General features: G+C 45.0%; 1 protein-coding gene across 1 annotated transcript; it reads right to left on the bottom strand.

The window, feature by feature from the left end:
• Positions 1-1,835: 1,835 nt before the first annotated feature.
• Positions 1,836-11,659, bottom strand: LOC119659991 (protein takeout-like). The gene is made up of 4 exons (XM_038068362.1): positions 11,432-11,659; positions 2,670-2,759; positions 2,464-2,614; positions 1,836-2,364 (listed from the first exon to the last, which is right to left on the bottom strand). Exons 1-4 carry the CDS (start codon positions 11,499-11,501, stop codon positions 1,929-1,931), a joined length of 747 nt encoding a protein of 248 aa, XP_037924290.1. The 5' UTR covers positions 11,502-11,659; the 3' UTR covers positions 1,836-1,928.
• Positions 11,660-24,221: the final 12,562 nt, after the last annotated feature.

Raw genomic sequence — 24,221 nt, 5'->3', positions numbered from 1 at the left:
TGGCCGACGAAAGAGTCACCCCAAGAGCACTTGGTGCAGAACACCAGAGTCTCAGTAGGTCGTGGAGGTAGCTGAAGCGCATTTCAGGTAACCGCGAGCGGTGGCGCGTACGTGTGGTTGTTGCGCTATACCCCAATAAGAGGTGAAAAACAACCATATATATTCTGGTGGAGTTGATTGGTCGTGATCCAGGTAAGCCCAAGAAATATACATGTTCTCTGACCCACACTGTTCCTCGCGAGGATGCATGCTCCCGATCAGCGTCTCCTGTGCTGTGAAATAAATTATAGTATTTGCTTTCCAAGGCTCCTTTGCTAGTGCAATGACGATGTTTTCCTCTAGGATGAAGGCAAGCAGATCAGCCGGGGCGCACTTCGAGTGTTGCAGATTTATCTGATTTATCCTTAACATGGTCGGCTTGCGTGATAGATACTTGTCGGACCGTTGATCCTCAGTTCTTCTAGTAACTCGTTGGTGGCGTCGATTGGATCCAAATGCCTCCAGGAACTTTCCGTTTAAACGGAATAATAAAGGTTTGCTTATCGTTCCTCCTCCTTGATAACTACCCAGTCGTCCATGGGAGTCCTAGCGATTTGAAGCCAGAAGGATTGGGCGAGCTTGCCCTTATCCATGCGGATCTTCGGCAACTGAATGCGAGCGACCGGTCTCCTGACAATCCCGCCGAAGGGCATAACTTTTAATTTTACGGAGAAATCAAAGCAGGACATTGATCCTGGCAGCCTGGCTTTAACGCTGGTGAACATCGCTAGTATCCCCCTTGCGGAATTGTCATCCGGGAGCGCCACAGGTACACTCCTCCCACGCCGTTGAAGGGTTTCGTTGTTCGTGGCTTTTCAACTCGCTGTTGCTGCTTACTTTTCTCCAAAGGTTGCTTATTGTCCAAGCTGTTGCACTCTCTGCTTCGCTTGTGGTTTTGTTCGAACTCGACTTTATTACACTTGAGAGTGGCGGATTTCAACTTCTGTTCGTCCGCCGGACTTTTGCTGTTATATTCCTCAACAATCGTCTGGTATTTAGCGAGGTCCTTTTCATCCCACTCGACAGTACCGGCCTCTTTGTTCTTACGAATCCTATTGAGAATATGCATGGCCTTCTGGTGCTGGCTCTTGAGTAGGACTCCAGTGGACCTTTGCTTCTGTGTTGAATTCCGGTAACCCGCGTTCTGGTCGGTCTTCGCTTTTGCGGGGCCCCCGGCGTCGACGGTTTCGTGTTAGGAGTGCTATGCTGATACAGTGGATTCTAAGATAGAAACAACTAGTTTGGTTGCCGCTTCGCTCCGGGAGGTCCCTGCGGTTGGTTTCAGCACAGTGGGGCTACGGCTGGCACCAATTGTGCTGCTCTCGACGGGTACTGTCTTCTGACTGGATGATATGAGCTCGTCCTCTGATGATTCGCCGCGCATCACCATCTCTTCTTCTCTCGTCAGTTTATTTTGTTTTTTGATAATTGTCTTGGTCCCACGAGTAGTCCGGGAAGAAAATCTGCTGCGGCTAGCTCCTCAATCAGGGTAAGAGTTTTATTTGAAACTGAAGGTGCCCAAGGTATTCAGAGTTCGCATACTGAAGACCAAGCTCCCCATTGGCCACGCAGCCCTCGACGTATGCTGTTCAACCTTGGCTTGGGATCCTATTAGTACCTTCTTCAGTGCAGGGGAAACGACCCTCGGACTGTTGCTCATCCCCCCGCCAAATCCACGTGGCCCTAACACATGACCAACAATCAAACAGATCCTCGTCAGTTGGAGGAGTCTACTCCCAGCATGGCCCCTTATACTCTTGGCCTGTCTGAAGAATAAAAGCATCCATAATCACATCCTTGGTTCAATTATCCACAATTTCATTTGTTTAAAATTTAAACAGAATATTTACAAATAACAATAGCACTTAAACCACAACAATTTCGGGCTCTTACGGTATATATACTTTGTTAATCGGGAACTGACCATAGAACTTATTAACAAGTTTCAAACAAATGCCACTAAAGAATTTTGAATAATCCGGTTCCAGCTCAGTGAAGATATCCTTCCAGTTCTCATTCAAAAACTGATTGGTCGAATCTCCGAGCGCCTTGTCTCCATTGAATAGATTTTCAAAATGCATTTCCATTTTCTTTGGCTTCATGAATGTTTCGACGGACGTGTAATGCAAATACATCTCGCCATCCTTCATAACCTCCTCAAATTTCATATTGAATCGAAGGGACAGGCCAGTGTATTTGACTTTGAATTTTCCTTTACCCTGAACGGGTAAGACAAGGACCCGACCGGTGATTTCATAGTCTCCTTCCATGTGCATCTCTTCCTTGTAGATGTCTAGCATAGCTTCATGATTTTTCAAATCGAATCTGAAAATGTAAGTAAACTGTTAGAATGTTCTAAGGATTCTGGACAGGATAATTGTCAAAATCACGCATATCAAATTCCAAAAAATGTCGTTTACTTACTTCAAGTCAGTCACAACAGTATTGGATATAAAATCTGGCATTACGAGATTTGTGAATTCTTGCTTCATGTTCACTGGCCCCCCACTACTTTCAAAAGTGAATTTGGGGATGTGGAACGGTTCGAGCTGCTGAAGTCCCAACTCCTTATAATCTGCCAAAATAGAATGTAAAATCAAAGTGTTCACCCAAGTGGTATCTAAACAAACCAGTTATCAACTTGGGAAGCGCATCGTTGATTGCATCCTTCAAGCAGCTGGAAATATTGTCATCAAGTTTGCATCTTTTGAAGGTTTCGGCTAAAAATAAAAAGCAATTTATAAACGAATGCAGCTTGACAAACAATAGGCCTCTAGAAAGGACGTAACACGTGGGTAAGTGTTTCTGAATTCACTACAAGCTTCAGCAGCTTTAGCTTAATTCGACTACCCTACGGCTACCCTACCCTAACTCGTTTATCTAGATCTTCAACTTGCCTAACATGCTTGAAGTACATAATCAACCAGATCCCTGATACCTCCGTCAAAAAGAGGTAATACTCCCCCTCAGTCAAGCCGTCATACGTACCACGATGATATTAGTTATCAGCTCCGCAAGGATATAATCAAGTCTTCCAACCTTGATTTGTAATATTCTGGATGGATAGAAGTATCATGATCAATTTAGATGCTGCATCGAGATAAATTCTAGAAGGAATTTGAAATTCAATGAAGAGTCAGTCAAGGATTCCGGCGCGTCAATCGGTAGACGTGAAGGGCTACAATAGACTACGCCATTTTTCATCAAACATCTCAAATACGCTGATCACATTTGCTTATTACCTCAGCGAATTGTTAATTTTTTCCTAACCGCTCCGGATTCAAAAGAGGAGGCAAACGGATCAGAGCTGCAGATAATTACCAACAAAGCCGTAGCTCACGATCAATCGGGTATTTGCACTTATCCCATTTACAGTAACTGGGAATGCATTGAACCCAAACCCGTTTGTGTGTAACAGGCGCAGTACACCAACTTCCACTTCAGAGGAAGGAATTGTGTCAGTTGAAAGAAGGTCCTTGAACTTTACTAAATGGCAAAGTGACTTTCAGGGTGGAGAACTGCAGAGTATCTTAAAAGAGATCCCTTTCTGAACACAGTTGGATACTTTTCAGTCTAAATCTCGTTGTTGAGGTATCCTGACCATTCAGGAGGATCAACTGGAGGAAGTTTGGTCAGGTTATCAAAAGTAAACCCTTTTATAACATTGGCACAACAGATGAACCGGATTGAAATGCCGAGGTTCTGAAAAAAACCCTTCGAAACTGCTTTCAGTGACCTGCAAAGTACAACAATACTCCATTGCCACCGCGGTAGCATAAAGTTGTGTCTAACCACAGGAAATGGGACAGGAAGCGCTTCAATACACCACTACAGCACAATTACTGATAGCGGTACAATGCCTGTCTAAAGAGATGCAAATCGACCATAAAGACTACCAGGAAGATTTGAACTATCGTCAGAACATCGAAAGCACCAGCGGTTCGGAGAGCTAATTGAGGTTTTCGCCAAGAAACATATTAGCCCATCTTTTCTTTAAAAGCCAGTAAGCTCATATATTGAATCTTCCGGTGAGACCTCGTAGCTGCTAGTCGATACGCACTTCCACACAGCGAGGAAGATTGAGAGCCAGAATCTTCCTTAGCAGGCATTCACCCCAAACCGTGTGAGATAGGCTATAAATAACTTCTCCACATATAAATATCTGGGCTAAGGTTTCATAAGCTATACAGATTGATCCAATCATGCTTCAGAAACAGTAAGAAATGATTGTGCCATAGCTTCTAGAGATTTACCGAATCTGCTTTTCGTTCCGATACATACCGAAGTCCTGGAGCCATGCGCGGTCGGTTTTCACACCGCAAGCGAGCAGGCGAGGCCTTGAGAGTACGATGGACTTTCAGCCAACCAGACTCCGTTCCTTCGTGTTGAAAATCCTGGAACACGTCTTGGACGTTCAGTTAAGGACGATCATGGAGAGGGCACCCTTCTGTAGCATGCTTACCTTAAAAGCGAGGTAATCAACACGGTTGAGCGGTTGCTACACTACAGGAAATATACTATGGATGCCTTCCTGGACACAGCGGAGCATTCAACAACGGGAGCATGAAACCCATCAAGGAGGCTCTAAGCAGAATAGGATTGGAAGGGTATCTTACTCATTGGATAGTATCTAGACTAACAACCATAATAATCGAATCTGATCTCTACGATGGTAATTTGAACAGAGCTGTAAGAAAAGAGACGCCCTAGGGTCTCACCATATTTCTTGTCTTCTAGTTGATGGTGATAGATGAAATTCAATGATATTCGACAAAAGCGGGGCTGAGATTTTAGCATAAAGGGCTCTAACACACTTCAAGGCCCTGATCCAATATAAATTGTTGTGAGCTACAATATGCGGACCCAACATTAGTCCAACGACGCAACAAGCGGTATCCGGTCTAGACCTGCCTTAATAAAGAATTCCAGACATTTCACTTCTGCACAGAGATCCACCAATTCGGTATCCCCGAAAACTTATAGGGACTCATAGACTTTCTGGGCTGGATCGACTGACCACCCCGATATTGTCCACAACTAGACGGTTATGGTATCGCTCATATAGTTCGCCGTAATCTAGGGTACCGAATCGTCCATTCTGTTGTAGGAGGCGAAAAAATCGTCTTCTCTCGAACGCGACCAATATTTTACAATTTTTCTTTCTAAGAACCCAGATCTCCATGGAAAACAGGAGGACTGGTGAGATCATTATCGTGTACACCAAGAGCTTTAACCCTATGTTAGGCGTTTCGAGCGTAACAGCTTTTGGAAACTGAAATAGGGTCTGTTGGCAACCAACAACTGTGCCTGGATTTCATCGTCGTAATTGCGGCAGATAATATCCCCTTGCCAGTCATCAGGCATTGATTCGCCAAAAACGGACTTCATCATCGTAGCTGTTATAGGTTTTGATTTTCGAACCTACATAGGAGAAATTATCAACGGTCTGAAAGTTGTAGTCTCCTATCTTCATGGTTCTTACTTGACCAACGCTTTTGTGCAGTCCAAGATTTCGCGCCGCCTGCTCAACCTGGATAAAAACAGACTGTACATCTCGTGCTGTTGTTCCCCAGATGTAGATATTGGGTGGACGTAAACAGGACGATGCCTTAGCATCACGGATCACTTTTTCAAGGGCCTGGTAAAAAGGGAGTACGATCGGGCATCTCCCTCTCATAGACCGTTGTTGATGTTAAATGGTCTCCTGTGATCCTGCTGCATTCATCTGCCCTCGCATATTAGTCAGCATCAGTCTAATCAGTTTTATCAGTTTCGTTTTGATACCGAATTTTCCCATGACCATGTAGAATTCTACCCTAGCTGTGCCAACTGTTCCAACAGTTTTTCCATCGATTGTCGCAGACAGAAAATCTGATCTGTTGCTGATTTTCCTGGATTGAAGCATCTTTGGTATGGGCCAATGATGTTCTGAGCATATAGCGCTATTTAACCTAGCCAGATATCGGAAAATGTCTTATAGATGGTACTCAGCAATGCAATACCTCTGATTGCTCCACTGCTTGATATCTCCCTTTTTATGTATGGGACAGATAACGCATCCTGGGGGGTCAGATAATGCATCCTGGGTATGGGTCAGAAATGCTAAAAGAAGGGGACTCTTTCGGCTCATCCGTTAATTTATTTATTTATTTATTTTTATTTATTTAATGGACAACAAACAGAGTAAACTCCAATTAATTATTTCCCTCAGATCCTATGCTTAAGAGAAGTTGTGCGTTCAAATTTCGGCAAAGCCCAGGAATGGGGGAATTGAAGTAGGCGTCGAGCTCTGGGAAGGGCACGCTGAAAATGTCTGTGTTACGCATGTTATAAGATGATGTCGTTAGCGTTGCAGTCGTCCTTCGGACCCGAGAAAAGTTTAAAAAACGTGCATAAATCACTTTTGTGAATGGGGATGATGAGAACCTCTTTTCACAAACCGGAGAAAGTGATTCTCTTCGACGCTTTTAGGGACTGGGTCCCACTTGAATAAGTGCCGAATCGGAATCTAGACGAAGGTTCTCCATCTAAGAGCTCAGGGTTTGATCGTCATGATAAAATGGCTGTTGATTTTCTTCGTTTCATTTTGTTTTGTTTTTTAAGTTTTTAGTTACTTCATAGTTGGCTGCCATGACCTTTGTTTAACAAAGCCCCTTTTTGTCGAGACAAGGCTAGTTGAACCAGGGGATCGCCTGGTCCCCAGAGTTCACCGTTCACGGCCACATCTTAAGCCCTGTGACTATTCAACCCTCGGCACGGTAATCACACCTTGGCTCTCCCCCTCAAACGCCACCTCGTCGTAATGGGAGAGCTTGCGGTAGTTTACTACTACTCTAAGAGTGTCCGAAACCACATGAAGATGGAAACGAACTCTCCAAGTGGTAAAAAGTCACAGACTTCGAACCCACCTGCGACTCTGAGAAATCAGGTCGTGGCCGAGGCACGGATTTTGGAGGCCTCATCTAATTCATGTTCCCCCACGAGAAACCTGTGGAAGACAGGCTCTTCATTTTCACAGTATCTGTGGTATTGGATCAGTCAAGAAGACCAGGATCTTCTTCAATGGAAGATCCTCGAGACCGAGGGCATATGTCCTGATATCAAAATTGTTAGAGGCAACCGTGCTGAGACAATTCTGTTCGCAGGAACTTGTTGCAGTCAACTTACGATACCAGGTTAATGGTAAGAGGGGAAACGTTATAGTTGCCTCTTTTTATTTACCCTATGATTCTTTGTGCCCTCCGCCGACGCAAGAAGTAAGGGATCTGATAGTCTATACAGAATGAAGTGGCCTTGAACTTTTAATAGGTTATGATGTGAACGCTCAGCATATTTGTTGGGGTTGTAGCACATGCAATCCTAGAGGAAAGAAGCTGTTTGATTTTATCGCTTCAGCTGGTCTGATTACAGCGAACGTAGGGTGCGCCGCTACGTTCGTGGGGCCAAGATGAAGTGAAGTAATTGACCAAACAATCTGCACTTCAGAGTTCTTAGAGTTGATTAGAAACTCGCGAGTACTAGATGAAATCTCACTCTCAGATGACCCTTACTTTGAATTTAGTCTAACTATTGCAGGCGAACAGCCTGTAATACGAGGACGGAATCCCAGGAAAACGGATTGGACGAAGTTCAATGAATTTCTTGGCGGCAAAGTTGAGCTCCCTAGGCGATTAAGGACCCCTTTGGTGATAGAAGATCTTTAAAAACTTTGAATCGCACAATTTTAGAGTGCTTTGAAGAGGCTTGTCCTACTTCATTAGGCCGATGTTCGCTTATGCATTCGTAGTGTGGTGGGTTGAGGTGGAACAGAAGAATTTTCGCTATAAACTAGCCGCACTGTGTGGGTACCATCGGTGCCATGGGCAGCTCATCCGGCGCAGCTGGGAATGCAGCCTTTGGATTTGTTTATTCAGAGCAGTGCAATGGTGGCAGCTCATAGATTAATTCGATTGGATCTATGGGAAAACAGTGGGCGTGGGGGGTCTAGTCTAGTTTTCGCAATAGTTTCCAATTCTCAGATCGCCATACATCTGTTTGGTCGAAGATATGGTGTTATCTTGAAACAGAGAGAAAACTGAGAGGAACCAGAAGAATGCGGGTCAGGATATGCTGACGTTTTCTACACCGATGGCTCAAAGACAGAAAATGGTTCTGGAGTAGGAATTTACCTCTCGTATAAAAACGAGAAGTGGGATTTTTCTTTAGGACAACACACAACGGTCTTTCAGGATGAAGTGTATGCGATCCTAAAGACTGCAAACTGTATGATTGACGAGCGGTTGAAGGTCAGTCGCATCACAATCTGTAGCGATAGTTAAGCTGCATTGAGGGCGTCGAGTAGTACTTTGATAACTTCAAAAATCGTTCAGGAATGTGAAAACCGATTGAATTATGTTTCCAGATTCAATATGGTGGATTTACTCTGGGTACCTGGTCACTGCGTTGTAGAGGGAAATGAAATCTCGGATGCCTTAGCAAAAGAGGCTTGAACTTTTCCCATGCCCGGACCGGATCCAGCAATTGGAGTGTCAGTAGCACTGGCTGATGCTGCTATCAAAAACTGGGAAAAAGCTTCCCATAATGACAGGTGACGGAGCCTTAATACTGCTAGATAGACACAAACTCTTCCTGTCAGAACCCAACAAACATACTGCAAAATTTATCCTGCCAGTTTATCGACTTTAAAGCCGCCTATGATAGCATAGCCAGGGTAAAACTGTACACGGCCATGAGAGAATTCGATATCCCGACGAAATTAATAAGACTGACTAGGCTGACCCTGACCAATGTGCGAGGCCAGATAAAAGCAGCAGGATCACTCTCAAGACCATTCGACATCAACAACGGTCTACGACAAGGGGATGCGTTATCATGCGTCCTCTTTAACCTGGCCCTCGAGAAAGTGATCCGTGATGCCGAGGTAAATGCAAGAGGTACGATCCCCTTCAAGTCCACCCAACTACTGGCCTATGCTGACGATATCGACATCATGGGAAGAACCACCCGAGATGTACAAACTGCCTTCATCCAGATCGAGCAGGCGGTGCGAGATCTTGGGCTGCACATCAATGAAGGCAAGACCAAATATATGGTGGCAACGTCAGCACCGAAGACGAATCAACCAACAACATCAAACCGCACTGGTCAAACACAAACACGAACAAGAATAAGGATAGGAGAATACAACTTTGAGACCGTTGACAATTTCTCCTATCTAGGGTCGAAAATCACAACCGATAACAACTACGATGATGAAATCCGCGCACGGTTGTTGTCAGCCAACAGAGCCTATTTCAGCTTACAAAGACTGTTCCGCTCGAAACGTCTCACCATAGGGTCAAAGCTCTTACTGTACAAGACTATGATCTTGCCAGTTCTCATCTATTCCTCGGAAACTTGGGTTCTTAGCAAGAAAAATTGCGAACTCTTGGCCGCGTTCGAGAGAAGAATCCTCTGAAGCATTTTTGGCCCCCTACATGAGGATGGACGATTGCGTAGCCTACACAATGACGAAATCTATGAGCGATACCATGACCGTCCGGTTGTGGATAAAATCCGGCTCAATAGGTTACGGTGAGCGGGTCACTTAATCCGTATGGATGAAGATGATTGAGCCCGGAAAGTCTATAAGGGGAATATCTATGCTAGAAAAAGAAGACGAGGTAGACCCTGCCTAATATGGAGCGATGGCGTGGGTCAGGACGCCAGACAGCTTTTAGGGATATCGAATTGGTGGACCTCGGCGCAAAACCGGGATGTCTGGAGTTCCTTATTAAGGCAGGCCTAGACCGGATACCGGTTGTTGCGCCGTTGATGATGAAAAGCAGGAAGACTTACCCAAGTATTGTGGGCATTCTGACTGGCCATAATTCACTAGCTGGGCATATCTTCAGAATAGCAATTATCCAAGATAATACGTGTTCATCCTGTAATGAGGAAGCGGAGTCCACGGAAGGTTTGAATGCTCAGAGGCTTTGCCTCTCCCCAATCTCAAACACACACACACACTTTGGCTTGAGGCTTTGATTACCGCATAGCTTCAGGTGCCACCCCTGGTTTCCTAGAGGATCCTCCTTACTTAGCTTCCTCACCACGACAAGGTAGGTAACCGTCGAAGGACCCTTGTTCGGAACCAATGTCAAAATTAACGACTGTTTCAAATAGTTCTAATTAGGACCTTTTATTCGATACTATTTATATTCGTACACCCTCTTTGAATGGGACAACCCAACTTAATATCAATGCGTGTCGAAATAAGCCAAAGTTTTATACGAAACCTTAAAAAATCTCGCTTTATGAATACAATATATAGAAGTTGCCGGCAATCGTAAAACCTGTATGCAACCTTAATTTGAATCATTCCATCTTTTTTCCGCTATAATATAAATCAATGAAATATATCTCGTCCGATATTAGAACTATCCATACTCAATCGCTTCCGTCAACTGCCATTTCATCTTTTCAAAACTAGTTCAAAATAAAAGAATTATCTGATCAAGTTTCAGTTTATAGCCTGATTCTGGGATGCAGAGGGGAAATAAAGTTTTTTTTTATTGTTGGTGTGTAAACGGCCGAGCGGTTGTTATATAATGCAGATTTCGTATTGCTTTCAAGAGATACTATTGAGTCTTTTACTGTTCTTAACCTTGATAAGCTCGATCTGGACTGTGGATTTCCTAGTGCAGATGTACACTATCATTTCAAAAGCCAGATTGGATGGGGTCTACTATATATTTAATAACTAGATAATGATAAAAGTTCAAGTTTAATTGAAACCTGCGAGTATCTTTACTAAGTGTAAACAATCACGAAAAACTAGTTTGAGTTTCAATTTCCGCTACCTGGAAAGTGAAAATGTTGCTAAACATGTCTTGAAACATTCAACACGAACATACCTAAAAACGAACCATGATAAGACCAGAATAAAAAAGTTGACCGTTGAACGAGCATTATATTCTCCGGGGTTAAATAAAGATACTTTGCTCCCTGGGTTAAGTCACTTAGAAAAAAATAGTTTCCTTGGAGGTGGAAGTATAACCAAGCATCAAATTTCAAAATCAAAGTTTGGAGATAAGTCCTAGTATCTTTTTAAGTAACGTAAGATACACATTTTAGATCTTGAAATTAAACTAGTTAGATTTCCATGTATCGAAACCCACTCATTCTTCGTAGTTTAAATATGTTAAACACTTCCTAAAAACGAGAATGCAGTGATGTCCTTGGCAAGAATGGTAATTTCCTTGCAAGTATCTGAAGTATTCAAAATATCCAACAAGGCTACCTGGTTTTGATCACCCATCACTGATTTCACTTGCAAATTTAATCTTAATAGATCCAATAACTATTCCATGAAAATCAACGAAAACTTAAAATCCCATAAACGAAAACTTACGTAAATCCTTTGAGCCAGAGATTCCAGCAATAAAGATAGCTAAACAGCCAAAAAGGAACAACACTTTCATTTTAGATTTTACGATTTGTTAACCCGAAATTAAGTTCTTAGGAATCACCGCACTAGAAACTTCCGCGAAGAAACTATCTAAAATCTCACTGAAACCAGTATTTTGAATTCAGAGAACGTTTACTGGCTAAGAATTTTGCTGGAACTGAAGATAGCCCGTCTTCAAAATGCGGTTTTATAGAAACTTCTCCAATTACGTCATTGTCTTAAGGTTTCAAAGTCAAATCAAGTCAAGATAGATGCGAACTGGTGAGAGAAGAACATGCAGCACCTGCTTGTGCACTCAACAATTAATTAATTAATTAAAACTATCTTGACTACTTTAATAATTTGTTTGAAAATAATATGAGAGATTCTTTGCATATTAATTAATTGAGAGTTGTTATTGATGTATGAGGAAATGCACAGCAATCCAATTCGAGTAGCCTTCCATTAGCATATCACCTTACACCTTGGTTTCCATCATTGCAATTAAAAATCACATCATCAATGAAGAGCATAAAATCGCATCATGATGTGATGATTTTAATTGCAGCTTGCATAATTAATATGGTTACATATACACTCAAAGTCTTCCCTGCTTGACGTAAGAGGCGAAAAAAGGGATAGAAATTTGTCGGCCGGAAACCTGCAAATTTTGAACTTTATTGCTACCGAAATGTCAACAGCGCCTGGCATAACGACTGACCTCACGACAACGACCTTTGCCTATCAAAAACGAATTATGATCGGTTTCTGGTATGTAGACAAGCTCCTCGACAACCAGGGACCCCAGAATGCTAGCTTTCTTCAACTTGAGCGGGAATTCCAACCGATATCCTAGACCTAAACGAAGTAAGATGGCGACTTCTCCCTCTTGCAGAGTAAGTCATGGGACTACCAACCGCATCGTCGGAGAGCTAGCCTGGAACCGTTTGTCACATTACTTCGGGCTAGTACTCGAACTGTTCCGACTTGCAAATCGCGGAATTCCTTTCACCAACTGGAGGGTAGAGGAGGATGAGAACTGTCAGCTCCATCTTCTTTGCAACGAGAAATCCCCGAACGTAATACACAACAAGACTCCACCTATTAGCACTCCTCAGCATCTCCTCGGCAATATTGTCTGGGGAGAGATCCTCAGTGTCTGAATAGAGCTGCTTTGGAATCCCATTCTACCTTCCACAAGAAAAAAAGAGTGTGGTGGGCGTGGTCCACAACTCCATTGCAAAACATACAATCCGGAGATCGTGACTTTCCAACCTTGTAAAGGCAAGGCTGAAAACCTCCATGCCCACTTAGAATTAGCTACAGAAATGGCCAGTGCCACCATGCTACCGATTCAGCCACGCACCTAAGTTGCTGACTACCATCCCGGCCGGTTCAGAGACAGTGCGGTACGCAGACGCCATCCGCAAAACTCCCCGTCCCTCTACTTGCGCGAGACGCTTATGATATACGTCCTTACCAAGAGCGTCAGCCCATACTTCTGCGCCGTAGAACTATGTTCAACAAACCAGGAGACGTAGGACCCCCCTTCTAGCTGCAGCCTTATTCGCTTTCGCTTTGATTTGCTCGCAAAAGCTCTTCTTTGAGTCAAGAGTCAACCCGAGGTACCGGTACCACTCGACGAATTCGGCGGCTATGTAACTCCGCTCGTCGAACGGCATCCGCGACTTGCATGATAGCATTAAATGTAGATCTCCCAGCTCTAAAACCAAACTGCCGTGGAGGTAAGTCTCCGGCAGCACGTATCGCTTCAGCAAGTTTACTCTTGGCGAGCTTTTCGAGCACATTGCGAGCAGTGTTAAGCATATAAAGTGGGCGGTATTAAGACGGTAACTCGGGATCGCCTTTCCCTTTGTAGATCAGCATAGGCTTCGCCATTTCCAACGAGCAAGGAAAATGCTCTCTTTCAAGCAAGCATTGAATGCACTGTGCAGTAGGTCTGGTCGGCGTAGGAACATCAGTTTGTATTCCTCTGCTGGAATACCATCGCTTCCTGGCGGCTTCTTGCTTTTTATAGAGAAGACTGCCTACTCTAACACTTTTACAGAGAAATGTGGACTGTCATCACACCGATTTTTTGGGTTACCAATTTGTAACCGAGTGTCCACGGGTCCCCATTCACCTCGTCAACCAGATCCTGCCAGAGGCGAGATTTACTCTTGTTCATTGCGCTGCGGAGTCTCCTTTTGCCTGATCTGTACTCTGTCATTATGGTGCATGCCTCCTCCCGGTCGCTTAGTCGTTGCGTTAAGCGGCGGACCCTGTGACATTCCTTCGGGAGTTCTGCAATTTCCACCGTCCACCAATACGTAGAAGGTTTGCCACCACCCCCAGGAGAACACTCCAGCATGGCCCCATCTGTTCCAAGAGTTTCCACAAACCTCCCAGTGTTCACGTTCGCAAAGTTCCATGTGCAGAAAGAGCGAAGGGGTGGCGCACACCAGGAGTTTGTGTGTCAACCACTTCGAAGGCAATGTATTAATGGTTGCTTGCCGAGAAGTCTTCCAGAACTCGCCACCCATCCACTCCGACGTGAAGGTTACGTCTGGAATGCTTTCCTCGCAGCCTGGGCGCCGGAACGTTAGGGTGGATCCGGTGTTTAGAACTACCAGTCCTGTTATCGTCGCCATTTCGAGAATTTGTTTCCCTCTAGAGTCTGTGTGAGGCATGCCCCATTCAGGTGCCCTAGCACTGAGGTCACCCCCGATCAGAATCCGCCCACCTGTGCCCAAGATAATGTTCTCCAAAGCACCAAGCACCAGACAAAGCCATCCCCTCGTCCCTGGGTAAGAACCCTAAGGAGGATGCCGTTCCGAACCCATATGCCAAGCGGTACCTGGTATGTCAGGATGGCATGAAACTGGGTCCTTGTTTCGGTATCGCTCACTGATAAGCATTAAGTCAGCTTTGGTCTAAATCAGCGAACTGCGCCAGCAACTCGTGAGCGGTTGCACTGCGTTGCATATTGATTTGTAAGATGCGAATCATGTTGACCGCGTCCTAGCTCTTTCCAGTTCTGCTCTGAAGACTGGACACCGCCCCGAGTACGCAGTGTGCGCAACGTTCTTATCAGACACGCCACGGCCCCTGCAGAGGACGCAGCTTTCCTTTTCATTGCAGGAGTTCCTTCGTGGCCTATAATCCAAACATATATAACATTTGGTTGGGGTGGCCCGAATTCGTATCCTACAAACTACTCCACCAATTCCCGCGTATTGCTCGGCAACTTGCACTACAGCGAGTTTTTGGCCTCGGGAGTTCGCAGAGGTGATACCAATCCGGACATTAGTTACCTCCGGACATTTGAGTTTGATGGCCTCTTCTACCTCGTTCTATTCTGTAAGGCAGTCAAGGTCTTGGAATCCCAGAGAACACGTGGGTTCGATGCTGGAAACCAAAGCTTTCTCTCCCAGCAACCCCTTGACTGCTTCAGGGAACGCAGCTTTATTTGTTGTCCTCGGGCCTAGTTCGACTAGGACTCCACCAGGCTTCGTTTTACGAATGGAAGACACATCAGCTCCGCTATCTTTGGGTTTGATTTTGTCACTGATTCCACTGAGGACTTCCGCAAAATTCTCGCCTTCCGTCGGTTTAATAAGTTAGTCTTCCTTCGTCTCCTCGCCTTTTCTTTCGGTGCCCCGCCCTTCATATCTGCCTTGGTTTTAAGCAGAGATTTTTCTGATGACGCAGCGTGTTGTTGTCTCTTGTCCTTCTTCGCCTTCTTCTTTTGAGCCCTGGAGAGTGCCTGAATGAAATCTCTTCAGATGCCCCTTCCTCCTTCCGTTTTTTCCCCAGTTCGCTCTTCAATGGGCTGTCGGCGATCCGTTTGGCACTCGCTCATCGTGAGGAGTGGTTGTTTCTGCTCCCCCCCACTCTCTTACTCTCCATGACCGCCTATAACATGAAATTCAGTCCAGGAGCTCCTTCAGCTCCATCAGCCCGTTTTTCACCCCTTTGCTGACGTTTTTCTGGAGAAACGTGGCAGATCGCATGCACTTCACACCTGCCGCGCATTTCTTAATAATCCTTTCCTGTTCAGCTTACGCCAGAGTAATCGGCAGCGCTCCCGCTCGGCTTATAATCGAAACCATTGGGTTAGTTTCGACAGTTTCCACTGTACCTCTTTCCACAGCTATAACACTGCGTGGTACTGTCAGGATTTCCGTCTCCATTGCAGGTGCCGCAACACTTTGCGAGTCTTACTCTCCATCCGCACATACCGATGTCTCGTCAGGTACTTCATCCCTTGCTGCGTCCACTTCCACTATCCACTATACACTATCCGTCCATTTCCACCATCTCCCCGTTCGTTTTCTTGTGTGTGTTCGCCGGGGCTGGCTCCTGCCGCCACAACTACCACCTTGGCAGAACTATTCTCACATCACCCCATCGGCTCCGGGGACAATGCGTTCTTAATCGACGGTGACTTCAATTGTGGACCACAGAATAAGGAAGCTCATTGACTAACTTAAAAGAGCGTTCTCGTTTGGAAGCTTCCGTGCAGTTAGCCATCATATTGGCTACTGATGACCAGATTAATATTTATCGAAAAGGGACGTCCGGTTAGGTTACGGATCTAACTTTTGTTAGTCCTCCACTAGCTTACGATATGTCCTGGAACGTCAGTGATCATTACGCCCGCAATAATCCCCAGGCAATAGTCTTTGACCTGAAAAGCACCTGGAGACCTCTTCATCTGAGAATGAGGAGAACGTCAGGAAGTTTTGCGAAAGGAATTGACGAACAAATAGTCCTATGGTTGGATCAGGATACTATACCAGACACACCCTCGGAAAGTGTTCTTTATATCACGGAGTGTATCACGAAGGCATGCAAGTCATCGATGCCGAAACATTATACTTTCCCCGATAGAAGAAAGAACAGTGTATTACCTGACCTTCGGTCGACAATCATCGGGTCAGACGAACAGCCCGGAGACCAACGGGTAAGACTGACCAGGAGGCGAAGCAGTGTGTTTACAAGGTAGCTAGAAGAAACCGGAAGAGACTGCTCCAAACAACTCTGCGCTGAGGCAGATATTGACCCATGGCGATGCGGATATAGACCCATGGCGAAGCGCCTAAAAGGTTGTAATGAAGAGATCCAAACGTCGGACAACTCCGCAAATTACATGTTCCGACCTTCTGCTGAAAATTATTCAGGGCTCGTTTCTTCAGGGGAGCAGGAGAGATTACAATCTGCGGACACCTCCAAATGTGGCTTAAATACAGACATATTTGCTGAGTTGTTGTGACATGAAAAAGACAAAGACTAGTTTTGCAGCCTAAACCTGGTAATCCTCCTGGGGACCATCTTCCTATCGACCTATATGTATATTGGACATACAACAGATCGGAAGTCTCTGGTGGCGATTGGTGTAGCCAGTTACACAACTGTGCTTGCCACAATTTAACAGGTAAAATGTCCTGATACGACACAGACAATGGACCCAGATGAATACATTATCTCGACGGGTGTGCCATATTGATCTGCTCTGGGGCCCCCATTGCGGGACATAATATACAATCATGTCCTCAACATCCTAGTTGCTAGCGAGGCCACAATAATTGGTTACGCTGATGACATAGCGGTGATTGTTGTTGCAATCCCTGCATATAAGGAAGTAGCCGAAAAATGCTGGTCTTGCATTCGCGGAGGATAAAGCAGAGGCGGTGCTTATCACGAAGTGAAATAAGGAAACCACACGTATCAGAAAGGGGAATCCTATCATCACTTCAAAATCAGCAATTAAATACCTTGGAATGATGACAGATGCTAGGCAGCATTTCAAGGAACACGTATATTATGTTTATGCCAAGGCGTCCAATATTAGCATGGCCCTTGCAAGGGTTGCTAAATGTGGGAAGCCTGCGACGTACTCGTACGCTGCCTATAGCTAGAGTGGTGAACTCAACACTGCCCTACCCGGTGCCAATTTGGGCAACTGCATTGCATACCAAATGCAACGCTCAAAAAACGAGCACGGTTTGTACAAAGGCCGCCTTAAGAGTGTGCTGTGGTTTTAGAACCACCAGACGAAGCATCCTACGCGGTAGCCGGAATGATGCCGATGACATTTTCGCCGATAAGATGATCACATCTATGATGGACCCGAATCTTCTTCTGATCGGCAAGTGGAAAACACCGAATGGGCGAGAAAGGGTCGATGGAGCCACAGATTGATTCCCAGCATCAAGGTATGGACACAGAGAACGCATGGTGGGATAAACTATGATCTCACCTCTGTGGGTTTAAATTGAAAAGCTTGCCCAACTGTCCCAGTTGCGACGGTATTTCGAAGGACCCGGAGCATGCTTTTTGCCCTTGTCCTAGATTCGCGGAAGAAAGAATTTCAGTTAAGGACATAATCGGACGGACTCAGACCAGATTGCGAGAGGCAGGCAATCGATGGGCAACGGGAGAGGCTAGAGCCATGTTCACCCAGGGACGAAATACGCTGCAGTATTTCTGTGGGGAAGAGGACAGGAACTACGGGGTGGTTTTAGTGGGCAAAGATCCTACATGCCGGCTTAGATGTACCAGTGTCTTTGGAAGATTTCCACCTCCGGAAACAAAAAAAAACAGACAGACAGACTGTAAACTGATTTTAATAAGGTTTTATTTTTCACGAGAACCACACACACTTTCTTCCCAGCAAAAAGATGAAATACATGCTCAGCGTAATTTCTGTCGAGCTCCATTTTTGAAGATACTATTGGGCCAATTACTCGTACCTGTATATGGGCGGATAGTTAGTAATCATTAGCTCTCGAAGTACCTTGAAACCTTCCGCCACATAAATTCACAAGCACTCAGCGCCTCACGTGCATAAAGTAGAAAATATATCTCTACAATTTACAATTTATTTTATTTTTTTTTAATAATTTCCTACATAATTCATTTCAACGCGAATAATTCAAATGCTGGACCTGCCATCCGTCTCCCACCCCTAAACAACCTTTTATCGGATCACCCTGAATGTTGCAACTTTCCTTGATCTCATTCAACAACGTGACTCTCATTCAGATTGTTGCAAAATTATTCATTTCTCCAGTTTGCTGTCTGGAGAATGTAGATAAAACCAAGATGCAAGTAAAGCTACAAATTGTTAGCACATTATCTGAAAGTATTCTCAACACAATCCTGGACTGGCGTTTGTTATAATAGCATCCGTCATTCAGATAAGCAGCAGCTTTAACAACTGATGATTTACTTGAAATTGAACTTGAATAAATAAATTGAGATATTTATCTCTTTATGTGAAAACTATCGTGCAGTCACTTAATTGCCTCACCTGAGCACGAGGATTATTATTAAAGTATTCCTCAAATACGATTGTCATTAAAAACAGTTTCAATCGATCTCGATGCTTTACTTAGACACAATGTTTCATATTTAATTATTAAATACTATTTGGAATATGTGAAGCAAGAAGACTGTATACAAGGGATTTATCTCGCAACATATTGTTCGAAATTTAATCATTGCGCATCTTCGACCGTGACGGTAATTGCGGGGAAAATTCCGCGCTAAAAGTCTGGTGTTAGTGTCATGAATACGATGGCATGTGGCATTGCGCAGCCGTTTATGGCTTTATGGGATTGAGAAACACACACAAGAAAATTATCTAAGCGCCATCGACACACCGGCATCCCAATACGTTACCCATATGGGTCACGGGCTAGCTTTCTCGTTCCTACCCCAAAGATACGCAATGAAATGTTATGCTCCTTTTCCGGAGCTTGTTCACTCCTCCTGTATATAGTCTTCCTGGTTTAAAGTAACTAAAAATACCAATGATTAGTAACAAGGCCTCAAAAGTGAATTTTTTGTTGAGAATGCAGGGAGTCCTCGCATCCACTTAATCACGGACCGGACTACTTGAAAACCAACTTACTTCCTCTCTTGTGGTCCACGAACCCTTCTTTTTTCAGGTAAACTGCCAAGTTAATCAAAAAGTTTGACTGGGGGTTTCGTTTAGGGCAGAGGCAACTCATCAGACGCTACCTCACCTCTGCCCTCGGAGCAGCATGACTGAAAGTGGCGACAGGTGGTATTCGTTCCATTTATATATAATGACAAAACGCGGCATGAGCGTGAACTATATTGAAGTGAAATCCGTCGAATGTTCATCCCTTTCGGTCAAATTGCTTCCAGGGCAGAGGTGAGGCAGCATCTGATGAGTTGCCACTAGCCTGGACGAAATCGTCAGTCAACTTTTTGATAAACTAGATATTGCAAAGAAAAGAGGGAGACCCTGCGAAAATTGCAGGCATCTGAATGCTCAGGCAATTACCGAGTGATACCATATCCTACTCATTGATGACGTCGCGCATTACTTAACAAACTGCCGTGTTTTCACAAACTTGGATCTGGGCAAAGCGTATCATGAAATCCCTGTAGTTCCGAAAACACGGGAAACGGCCATTTGCAAATCTTTCAGACTCGTCAATATTTGGCTTGTTCAGTGCAGTACAGGCATTCCAGAGATTCATACACTCTCTCCTACGAAACTTGAACTTCTGTATGTAGACGAACATGGATGATGTTTTGATCGTCTCTTCTTCCGCCATGTTAAACCTCTATCGTCATTTCCTGCCCAAAGCCGCTCACCATCAGGTGATTCTTACTATTGCTATTACCCTACTTATTTTGCGAGGCTTCGGAAAAGCATCTAGGCCATTTATTTCGGCCGATTTTTGCAAGGAAGTGCTCCACGCAGAACAGGATTTTGCGCACCCAGGCATCAGGACGGCGACCCGGTTAGTCACCGGAAAATACTTCTAGTCGTCCATGCACAAGGAAGTAAACTCTTGGGCAAAACAGTGCAACGCGTGGCGGAAGTATAAGATCAACAAACATGTAAAAAAGGAAGTAGGTGTATTCCCTCGGTCAACTAACTGCTTCCACACCATCCACCTCGACATCATTGATCCTTTGCGAAACTCGCACGGATGCAAGTATTGCTTCATAATCAGCAACAGGGTTACGCGGTAGCCTGAAGCAATACCTCTGACTGACATTATGGCACAGTCTGAAGTCCTCTGTCAAGAATAGATTCTCCGCTTTGGTGTACCAATCGTAATCATTACGCACCACGGAATGCAATTAGGGACTAACACTTTCTCGGGACTAGGCAAACCTCTGGGTTTCAAATGCCGCAGGACCACTGCGTACCATCCGCAGAACAATGGTATGCTGGAAAACAATCCGGCGTGGTTGCAGTTCTTGCCTTTCGTCCTCCGCGGCCTTCCCAAAGCCCACTGGAAGGAATTTGCGACCAGCTCCGCAGAAATGGTGTCCGACGAGAATCTGTATCTCCCAACGTCACTGCCCTAGACACGAGATCAAGTGACTTGAACATGCGGCGTCGACTCAGGAATGCATTTTTGAAACTGCGATCGACTCCAAATTTCCGACTTACGACCCCGGAGGTCAACTCCTCCAGGGACCTCGAGACACGCTCGCATGCCCTCATTAGGGTAGATCCTTCTGGGAAGCATTAAATTCACTACTAATGTTAAAACTAGTATCAGCTCCGAAAAGTGTTAATCGATGCCTTTCGTTTCATATCCCACATGACTGTATTTGCAACAAATACATTCTCTTTTTCATATATAGGAACCCCCTTAAACTTTACGTAGAACCTAGTTACTCCCTGCATGCATTGTTATTGTCAACGGTTTCTGATAAGAAAGCTTGTGACAGACATACAGGCTGACTGACTGAAAGACAGACGATGAACCGATTTTGAAGTTGAAAACAGACGATAGATGAATAAGAGGTTCTCATGCAGACGCATCATTGAAGGAGGAATTCCAGGCATGCAACCAGGAAATTATAGCCGTCGGCGGCAGTGCAGTCACAGTATAGGTATTTGTAACACCGCTAAGCAGTGACCTCCGGGACCAAGGGGCCAGAGGAGCCTGGGGTTTTCACCTTGGAAACCACTGTTGCAGAACCGAGTGTAGTGAGTAGCAACCATAGTACTCCTAATCCAAAACCGTTCACGTAGGGGGTCCTCCAAAAGCAAAGCCAGCAAAGAAGCAGAGATCCACTGCACCGCCAATACCAGAAGGCGGACACTTCCGACGGGCGGAGTGAAAAGGACTCTGCTAAATACCACGCGATCGTCGTTGAATACGACAACCCACTCTTGGGAAACCAAGAGAAGAAAAAGTCCGTTGCCGTATTGAAGATCGGTCCTATCATAGAAAGCTGACCAGGAAAGCTTTTCACGTCTGCGAAAACCACAAGGACTGGCAGTCATATAAAGACTGACTGAAGAAATATAAATAGGCCATCAAGATCAGGAAATGAGCCTGGCTGGAAGCATCAACGGGAAATATAGGATCCCATCCTTTCATAAAAATTTTAAAGGATCCTGGACGGAATCTTCTGAAAAGGCCCTAGAGCTGCTAGTACGTACGCTATCCTCACGCCCCTCCAACCGGCGAGAGCACTGTGTTTAGAAGTACCGGTAATTACCTAAGATAAAATCAGAAAGTGCCCGAATTTGAATCTCAGTACTCAGATAGGATAGTGAAAGACATGCTAGAAAAACACCAAGAAACGGTTATGTCGTGGCTTTTAAGTATTTACGGTAGGTGCATTTCATTCGGATGTGTACCGCTTTGCTGATACTGGAGACGTGCGCCTGTGATTAGAAAAAAGGTGGTTAATCAACTTCGTCATTTTAGTCTTGAAGACTCTAGAGCGCTTAAGGACAATCTTGGTGACAAAGTGATTCTCCAAATCTCAGCACGCCTACCGCAAAAGGAAATTCACGGGAACTGCTTTTCACAAGAAAATTTGAACGGTTAGCAGCGTCAGAATCAGATTGGAGAGTAATCCAACCTGACCTGGGAGGCAACCACTTGACGGGAAATTTGAGCAAAGAGCCAAGGTTGTACCATTTCTCCGGCGCTCAGGTTGACAGTGATGGATCGTGGGTGGATGGATATGGGTGAGAGGAGGGATGAAGGTGATGTTATATGCCCATGACTTAGTGATATTAGTATCTGGGATTGAGTCTACAAATAGAAGTGTGTTAAAAGGGCCTGTGTTACTCCTGCAAGAGGATCTTTGAATGGAATGGAAATGGGGTGTTCGGCCGAGGATGGTTTTTTGGATGTACACAGCCCTGATTAATCGCATACTAAAATACTGTTCTATAATGTCGTAGCCAGCGCTGAGCAAGAAACACAACAGGGCCAAGTTTAATAGAATTCAAAAAATTGCGGGTGCAGGTCCTTTTAAGGCTTTGCAGTCTGCCTGGCAGAGGCCTCTAATGCACTCCTGCACCTCCTTGTCCTGAACTACGACATTAAATACACTACGGCGTGCAGTGCTGTCTAGCTACGTGAATCTGAATGTTAGACAGCGAAACCCTTACTATAATAACCTCGTAGGCATTATACCGCGGTAATTCAAAACGAATTACGCCCCAAGCAAGTGGAGCTTTACGAAGAATTTTGCTCCTCTGAGTTCCCAATCAGAGAAATGTACACCTGGAAGAATGGCTGACAGACTGGATACACGGGGTTCTGCCCTTGGTAATCCCTTGGTAGACGCAATCGGCTTCCACTGGCAACTGGCAACAGCCGACTTCAGATGGCAAATTCTCACCTCTCTCTCCTATAACAAAACTCGATTGCTAGAGCTTTTCGGCCAGATGCGAGCAAATGCAAGCAAGGTTACGGCAGACGTGCTGCCAGTCTTGGCATACCCTACATTTCACTTTGTCAAACTTGGGGAAAGGAGGGAGAAACTCCCGCGCACTTTCTTTGCGATTGCTCACCTCTAACTAGAGCCAGGCTCCTATGGTCCCTTTCGGGGCCAATGTTAGCAGCTCTTTGATTTGATTAGATGTTCGTAGCTCGTCACTCAAAAACCCAACTGACTTTGTGGCAGACTCTGTGCTCAAACAGTGTATCGCCAATCACGAGGCGATGAAACTTGCAGAAATCAACACTTACATCTGCTTCCAAAATATCAGAAATTTTCGTTGGTGCACCACCAAGTAATGATACATCTTAACCTGTGCTATAATCTTGCAGTCGAAATCCTGCCATGAACTGGCCCCAAGTCAGGAGAGTTTGCCTTACCGTAGCTGTCAGCCACAGTACGATCCCGGATTCGCATTTGCCACCAATTGGGTTTCCATAGTACAAAAGGATAGTACGACAAGCGACAGAGGGTCCCACCATTGCACTTCCCCTATCCCCAGAATTTTCAGATTATATTACCAGAATTCATGCTAAAGTTGAAGAAAACAAGTATTCTGACGCCTTCAATACCCTTGCCGAGGAACTTGTGCAAATTCCTCTAACGAATCGTATACTGTTTCCGATAGACCAAGATTACACCGACGCGGGGCATTCTTGAGGTATTGCTAGAAAAATGCATAATTTTCAGGTTGCGTAACACACAGATATAATGAACTAAAGGGGGATTGCGAGTCAGTCTCAAGCGTCCGAGACGATCGGACGTGTGCTCACGAAAGTGCCGAGTGAAAAATCCAAAGTGCGGAGTGAAAAACAAAACAAAACACAATCGCGACCGTAGTGTTTTCGATCAAACATTCAGTGGCGAGGCGCTATGTCAAAGCGCCCGGTTGAGGACAGGTCACTGTCGCCCCAGGGGATGGATCCTGAGCCCAAGAGGATTCACCCCCTTGGGGACAGCGAAAGCGAGGCTCCATCAAGTCCCGAAGCCAGTCGGGAACCCGCCC

This window comes from Hermetia illucens, chromosome 6 (assembly GCF_905115235.1).
Source record: "Hermetia illucens chromosome 6, iHerIll2.2.curated.20191125, whole genome shotgun sequence".
In the NCBI taxonomy this organism is placed as follows: Eukaryota; Metazoa; Arthropoda; class Insecta; order Diptera; family Stratiomyidae; genus Hermetia; species Hermetia illucens.
The sequence above is the reverse complement of the archived record's forward strand: the minus strand, read 5'-3'. Positions and strand labels throughout refer to the sequence as shown.